At 49.2% G+C, this 7,702-nt stretch overlaps 1 protein-coding gene across 1 annotated transcript; it reads left to right on the plus strand.

The window, feature by feature from the left end:
• Positions 1-4,316: 4,316 nt before the first annotated feature.
• Positions 4,317-6,681, plus strand: CIAO2B (cytosolic iron-sulfur assembly component 2B). Its single transcript, XM_055726539.1, has 5 exons — positions 4,317-4,525; positions 4,611-4,690; positions 5,277-5,402; positions 5,880-5,925; positions 6,465-6,681. Exons 1-5 carry the CDS (start codon positions 4,384-4,386, stop codon positions 6,560-6,562), a joined length of 492 nt encoding a protein of 163 aa, XP_055582514.1. The 5' UTR covers positions 4,317-4,383; the 3' UTR covers positions 6,563-6,681.
• Positions 6,682-7,702: the final 1,021 nt, after the last annotated feature.

A 7,702-nucleotide genomic window follows, 5' to 3' on the forward strand; every position in this document is an offset into this window, starting at 1 on the left:
GGTACAAAGGTCCCTGCTGAGGGCATTCTGATTAGGGAGTGCAGCTAAATTCCCTTATGAACATGCACTGCATTAAGCACCTTCAGAGCTGTAGGTGATACAAAGTGTAAATGCAATCCCTTAGTGCAACGCATTTCATCATTACCTGATCCTAGGAATGAATGATTTAGAAATGATCCAACACCACCTGTGAACAACAACAAAAGGTCTAATCGTAGCTAATCTGCTCTTAATCCTGCCAGCAAACAGTGAAGCTCTGAAGATGTGCCAGAGCTGTCAACGCTTAATATCTTGTAAAAAAACGCCAAAACAACAGCCTCACCAAAAAACAGGATTACAGATTACAAATAACTAGAAAATAAGAATTAAAAATTAAAAAGAATAAAACCAAAAATAGTTAATTCTTGCAGAAGTTTTCATGAGGGCTAGCAAGGCTGTACCATAATTATGATAATAATGATCATAATAAGATCCCACAGATCAATATGTGGCTCCAGACCTGGTGTTACTGGCTGAATTTTGGTTTTTTTGATCATAGGTCAGTTTCACATCCCCAGGTCTGCTGGTGACCGACAGGGTTCACCAGTCTGAAAGGGGGAAAAGGATCCTAGGCCAGGAGTTAGCAGGGCTCATTGGGAGAGCTTAAACTAGATTCCAAAGGGGAAAGAAATAAAACCAAGCTCCTTAGAGATGAGCCTGTGGACCACATCTTGTTGGAGGCAAGATTGATAGCCCAGCTGAAGTGCATTTACACCAATACACCCTGCATGGGCAACAAACAGGAGGAGCTGGAAGTCATTGTGCAGCAGGAAAACTATGACAAAGTTGCCAGAGGCAAGGAGGGTGCGGCAGTGGGGTAGCCCTGTATGTCGGGGAGTGATTTGGTTGTCGAGAGCTGAATGATGGTGGTGATGGGGTTGAGTGTTTATGGGCATCAGGGGGAGGGCCAGCAAGGCAGGTATCCTGGTGGGAGTCTGTTGTAGACCACCCAGCCAGGATGATGACACAGATGAAACATATTCTACAAGCAGCTGGCAGAAGTCTCAACATCACTAGCCCTTGCTCTCCTGGGGGACTTCAACCTACCAGATGTCTGTGGAAACATAATACAGGACAGAGGAAACAGTCCAGGAGGTTCCTGGAGCGTGTGGGGGGTAACTGCCTGGCACAGCTGGTCACTGAGCCAGCCAGGGGAGATGCCCCGCTGGACCGGCTGCTTGTGAACAGGGAAGGTCTTGTGGGTGATGTGGTGGTCAGAGGCCATCTTGGGCACGGTGATCATGAAATGACAAGATTTTCTGATTCTCGGGGAAGTAAGGAAGGGAAGTCAGCAGAACCGCTACCTTGGACCTCCGGAGGACAGACTTTGGCCTGTCCAGGAGCCCGGCTGACAGAGTCCCTTGGGAGGCAGCCCTGAAGGGCCAAGGGCTCCAGGCAGGCTGGACATCCTTCCAGAGGGAAGCCTTAAAGGCGCAGGAGCCGGCCGGCCCCATGTGCCCAAAGTCGAGCCGGTGGGGAAGGTCGGCCTGGCTGAACAGAGCTTTGGCTGGGACTTGGTGGGGGAAGAAGGAGAGTTTTGTGACCTTTGGCAAAAAGAGCAGGCAGCTCTGGAGGACTACAGGGATGTGGTGAGGTTGGGCAGGGCGAAGATTAGAGAGGTGAAAGCCCAGCTAGAACTCAGGCTGGCCACTGCCATAAAAGATAAAAAATGTTTTTACAAATTCATCAGCAACAAAAGGAGGGCCAAGGGGAATCTGCATCCTTCATTGGATGCAGCAGGGAACATTGCCACGGAGGATGAGGAAAAGGCCGAGGTACTTAATGCCTTCTTGGCCTCACTCTTGAACAGCAAGACCAGCTTCCCTCAGGGTACCCAGCCCCCTGAGCTGGAGGATAGGGACGGGGAGCAGAATGAAGTCCCCACAGTCCAGGAGGACACGGCCAGTGACCTGCTGCTCCACTTAGACACGCACAAGTCCATGGGGACGGATGGGATCCACCCGAGGGCACTGAGAGAGCTGGTGGAGGAGCTCCATCTCTGCCTCTCTCCATCATTTATCAGCAGCCCTGGCTACCCAGAGTGGGGGCAGCTGACTGGACGTCAGCCCACGTGATGCCCATCTCACAAGAAGGGCAGGAAGGAGGATCTGGGGAACTACAGGCCCGTCAGCCTGACCTCGGTGCCGGGGAAGGTCATGGAGCAGCTCATCCTGAGTGCCTTCACACAGCACGTGCAGGGCAACCAGGGGGTCAGGCCCAGCCAGTGTGGGTTTGTGAAAGGCAGGTCCTGCTTGATGAACCTGATCTCCTTCTGTGACAAGGTGACCCGCTACATGCATGGATGGGGGAAGGCTGTGGATTTTGTCTGCCTAGACTTTAGTAAAGTCTTTGACACAGTCTCCCACAGCATTCTCCTGGAGAAACTGGCTGCTCATGGCTTGGATGGGTGCACTCTTCTGCTGGGTAAAAAACCTGCCGTTTTGTTTCACATCTCCTGCATGAATGGTGTCATCAGCATTCAGATGCAAGGCATACCACTTCAGGCTCCTCTGCACTGCTTTCACTTAATTCACCTCCAGCGGGGACACTCAGAGCCTGTGAAGCCAACTTCACCACCACAGATCACACATCACCCTACTTGGGAAACAGGTTTGTCAAAGTCCGTTCTTTAACAAAAAAGATCACAAATGAGATAGGTAAACCAAGATTTTCTGTGCAAGAAATTTCAGAGCTACTTGCTATTTATTATATAGTTCCCAAGTCTCTGGGTTGCAAAGCGTGCCAATTTCTCATGAATTTCACCTGGAACTGAGCAAATATGCATTGCAGAATGTAACTCGCCTCTTATTTTTCATACTTCCCTCAAATCTTTATGGAAAATCCTTTCTGATGCAGTCATTTTTGTTCCAGTCCAATGTGAATAGCTCCGGGATATTTGTCAATTTTTCTTGTGGACTAGGAAGACAGACCAAAACCAGCAGACAAATTTCAACATAAGGGAATAGGTGTATGCACCTGTTTGTGTATGTATGCATCCACTCATGCACATAAACATGAGGCAGAGAGTAAGGGGTTGGAAGAAGCAGGATTCCATGAGGCTACTTGAGTTGAACACTTCCCATCAGTGAAATCCAACAAATATGGGCTTCTTGTGCTGCCAAACTGAAATATCTTCATCCAGTTTAAAAAAACCCAAACCAAACAAAAAACAAACCACAGCAAACAAAAACCACTTTTAAAAGCAGCCATCATCTTCACCACTATGGGTAAGTCAGCCTCATCAGCTTTGTATTTCCTAAGCAGCCAGAAAAATGATGCTTACCAATAAAATGTATTATCCAAAACAACATACACTAATTGAAAGACCAATTTAAGATAAAGGATTAGATTAAAAAGTGAACTTTAATGCCAATGTACTGTATATATTAACTGACTGGAATACAAAACAAAGATGAAAGCAGTGATAAATGGAAACTTTGCTCACAGGTAGTCTTATTTAAAATATCAGCAGATGTGTAAACATACCAGTAATCTTCAGAAGAGGTCCTGCTGAGGGCAAACCCGATCTGGCCCAGCTCCCTGCAGTCAAAAGCACACCTGAGGTAACCGCCGTTTCTGTAAGGCAGTGCCGAGCAACAGAACCACAACATACATCTCTTCTTCCAGCTGCAACATCTTTTGAAGCACCAAACCTCAGCTCCTTTCAAATCCTCTTTTCTTTCTGTCAGCTGCTGAGGAAACTGCCGCCCTGCGCCTGGGGAAGCATGTTCGCATCTTCTCACCCGTGACCATGATGTGAAGCTGCGGGCTTGAAGCAAACCTGGCCCCTATACAAAGAGAAATCAAACATATGGCAAGGAAGCTAAAACAGGTAGCACATCATATATTTACACAGGAATATGTGCTTCAACCTCATTATAAAGGAGTGTATGATGCCAAAATAGGTCATCATTACACTCTATCACTCTAGTGTCTTAAAGTTTGCAGGTTTTTGTTAGATACAGTTTGACTTTACAAATTAATTAGGAGAGTAAAGAAATAAATTAAGCAAGAACACCGTCGGCAGCACTAAGTTCACTTCAGAGGTCCCTCACAGCCCCTCGGCCGCGGCGCTGACCGCTGCGAAGCCATTCGCTTCTCACTCAGGCTTTAGTTCAAAGCTGTGCGAGCCTGGAGCGGCTGGGCGCGCCCCCGTGCCCACCCCGGCCGCCGCCACCCTGCGCCCTCGCTGCCCGCCACAGGGGGGCGCTCCCGCCACGGCCAACACGGGCCGCCGAGCGCCCGCCCCCGCGCCCGGTGCAGCGGCAAATGGCGTCCGGGCTCCTTCCGCCCCGCCGGCAGCGCCTCCCGGCAGCGGGGGCGGGCCGGGTCTGAGCGGCCGCCATGGTGGGCCCGGGTCCGGGCGGCGGGGCGCCGCTGGAGAACGCCAACCCCCTCATCTACCGCCGCTCGGGGGAGCGGCCGGTGACGGCGCGGGAGGAGGACGACGAGCTGCCCGACACCATCGACGACCGGGAGATTTTCGATATCCTGTGGGGAAGGGCGGCGGGCAGGGAAGGGCGGGCCGGGGGGGTCGGTGCAGCTCCGCTCCGCTTTCCTTAATCCGGCACATCTCATTCGCTCCATTAACGACCCCGAGCACCCCCTCACCCTGGAGGAGCTGAACGTCGTCGAGCAAGTGCGAGTGAAAGTGAGACCCGCGCTGCGGCGCGCTTACCGCCTGGCCCCCGCGGCCGTCTCGTCCCGTCCCGCCCGGTCCCCGCGGCCGCTGACCGATCCCCGCGGCCGTCTCGTCCCGTCCCGCCCCGCCCGGTCCCCGCGGCCGCTGACCGATCCCCGCGGCCGTCTCGTCCCGTCCCGCCCCGCCCGTCCCCCGCGGCCGCTGACCGATCCCCGCGGCCGTCTCGTCCCGTCCCGCCCCGCCCGTCCCCCGCGGCCGCTGACCGATCCCCGCGGCCGTCTCGTCCCGTCCCGTCCCGCCCGTCCCCCGCGGCCGCTGGCCGGTCCCCGCGGCCGTCCCGTCCCGTCCCGCTCGTCCGCCGCGGCCGCTGGCCGGTCCCCGCGGGCGGGGCAGCCGCCTCTGCCGCCGGGCCACCAGACCTGCGGCGGGCTAACGTCAAAAGAGGGTGACTGTAGCCCTGCACGTAGTGTTTAAAGAATGTCAGTGAACGTACCTCCGAGCGACAAAGCCCAGCTCCAGACGGCGTGTCGCACCGAGGCCCCAGCTGCCCTGGAGCAGGGCGGGGTGGCCCACGGGCAGTGTTTGTTTGCGGCAGGTGAATGACGCCGAGAGCACGGTGGCCGTGGAGTTCACACCCACCATCCCGCACTGCAGCATGGCGACCTTAATCGGCCTCTCCATAAAGGTGAAACTGCTCAGGTCCCTGCCCGAGAGATTCAAGGTGAGCGATCAAATCATCCTGGAAAGCAAAAGAGGGGGATTGTGTTGGGGAAAAAAACCCAAACAAACAAAAGGCAAAAAAAAATAAGCTGACTAATTTACAGTGAAAAATAACTATGGCCTTGTCCACATCATGGGTGAGGGAGACGCTGCAGGAAGCAGAGAGCAGCAGGTGAAGCAGCAGTGCAGAGCTACGGTTCTGTGGCAGCGGGGTCAGGGGTGAGGGGGGTCGTGGAGGGCACGGGAGGAGAGGTTGGTGCCTCACCCCCTTGTCTGAAGCAGGCTTCAGCAGATGGGCATGCAGAATGTTCTTTTTAGGCTTTATTTTATTCTGCTATATACAGCAACTGGTATTGGCAAGTATGTCCTTCTCCCCCTCTTTTTGTTATCGTCTTGGATTTATCATTAAATAGTTTGAACTTAAGCTTCTAATGTTTTGTTGACTTGTTCCCTTTTTCTTTTATTATGTTTTTTTAAGTTGGATGTTCATATAACACCAGGAACACATGCCTCTGAGCATGCAGGTAAGGTTTTCAGTGCTCTGTTGTGTGGTCGTCTGGGTTTTTTTTTAATCTTGAAAATTAGAGAGGAGAGAGATTCCCACACCTGCAGAGCAGGTGTTCAGTGTCTGGGACTTCGTGTGCATCAGATTCTGGGGGATGTTACAGAACAGGGATGTGTCATAATGACACTTTGATACGTTCTGTACTGTATTTTAAACGTCTCCTCAGGCAACCTGTACTGTCAGCTAGTCATTGATTTGCCTGGGTTATGGAGGATTCAGAGAACGGGGAGAGGCTGGGGGGAAACTTCTTCTTGTGTTACACCTACACACGCGTAGCTCCCTGCTGCTGAATCATAAACAGCTTGCTGGTTTAACTTGTGGTAACATGGTAGCTTTGACTTCAGACTGCAGCTGTCAGCGTACTTAGCATCTGTGGAATTCCTAGTCTACCTGAGCACCATAGCAACACTGGGATTATGTGTCAACATAAAATGCTTTAAAATAGATACTGTACATCAATGTTTTGACCAATTTCCTGTGGTGTTTTTTCCTGCACAGTTAATAAACAGCTTGCTGATAAAGAACGTGTAGCAGCTGCTTTGGAAAACTCTCACTTACTGGAAGTGGTGAATCAGTGTTTGTCTGCTCGGTCATAATTGCCTGATGGGGAAATCGTTAGTGTTCTGTTATATTAAACTAATTTTGTATATAAGTGGTGATGCTAGTGTTACACTATACGTACATCTATAAGCAAAATAAAATCACTTGGATTTTCTTAAGTGTTTCATTACTCCTACAAAACACAGTATGTGGGGAAATCAGCTTACAGGCAGCTACAAAAATATAATGAAAATTGACTTTTAAATTTTATTAGTCATTGCATAGGTATGACTTTTTTTTTTAAAGATTAGTTTCAACCTTTTAACCAGTTTCTCACTATCCAAAATTAGTTACAAACTGCATTTTAGAAGTGCATTTTGCACACTCGACTTTTACAAGTATACCAAGCTAATTGGCAGTTAAAATCTTTACATTCATATGACTGTTTTGGACTGCTAATATAATTTTAGCTTCAGATACCAAAACCTGTGTAAATTCATGTGTGCGAAGTTGTAACATGTTTTAGTAGTAAGTTTAAAGACTTCTAAATTATCTGCCTGGTTTTTACTGTATTATGTTGGATTAGCCAAATATGGAGGGCTCTTTAGATCCCTATAAAAAGTGATTTAAGTACTCATTACTTACGGTAGGAAATGCAGTATCTTTGAGGCTTTTTTTTTTACATGCACCTGCCTCAGTATAGGAGAGAGTCATTCACAGTTTTCAGTACAAACATTTCCGCTACTCTTCCCTGGCAAAGTTTGACAGCTAAATTACAAGTTTTACATTAAATGTATTGAATAAATCTCAATAATACCTAGCCTATGCTTCTGGTCTGGGAAATGTGGCATTTACTAAACTGTTGTCTTTGGCAGAAATTGACAATAGAAGAACTCATTAAGATAGAATTCCAGTATTAATTAGCACTTTTTAAAAGATGGGTCTAATTGTGGACCACCTGGAAAAATAAGAACCGGTTAAAAAAATACTATCAGGTGTTTTGGTGCCTGCACACATGCAATATTACCTTCATTGTCATCAGTTACCTAGTGACTAATACAATTTCTTAAAAGTAGATTGTGCTCACCTGTTTGAAGGTACTGCTTTATATTTCAGTAGTATTTTCTCTTTCTCATCATCCTCAGACACTATTTTAAAAATGGTGAAGTTTATGAACACCATGTAAACCACAGCCT

This window comes from Falco cherrug, chromosome 14 (genome assembly GCF_023634085.1).
Source record: "Falco cherrug isolate bFalChe1 chromosome 14, bFalChe1.pri, whole genome shotgun sequence".
Taxonomy (NCBI): domain Eukaryota; kingdom Metazoa; phylum Chordata; class Aves; order Falconiformes; family Falconidae; genus Falco; species Falco cherrug.

Excerpts from the sequence above, each read along its gene's own strand:
- CIAO2B (XM_055726539.1), top strand. The coding sequence starts at position 4,384 with ATGGTGGGCCCGGGTCCGGGCGGCGGGGCGCCGCTGGAGAACGCCAAC. Across the intron at positions 4,691-5,276 it reads TCGAGCAAGTGCGAGTGAAA|GTGAATGACGCCGAGAGCAC; the intron begins GTGAGACCCGCG and ends TGTTTGCGGCAG. Across the intron at positions 5,403-5,879 it reads CCCTGCCCGAGAGATTCAAG|TTGGATGTTCATATAACACC; the intron begins GTGAGCGATCAA and ends TGTTTTTTTAAG.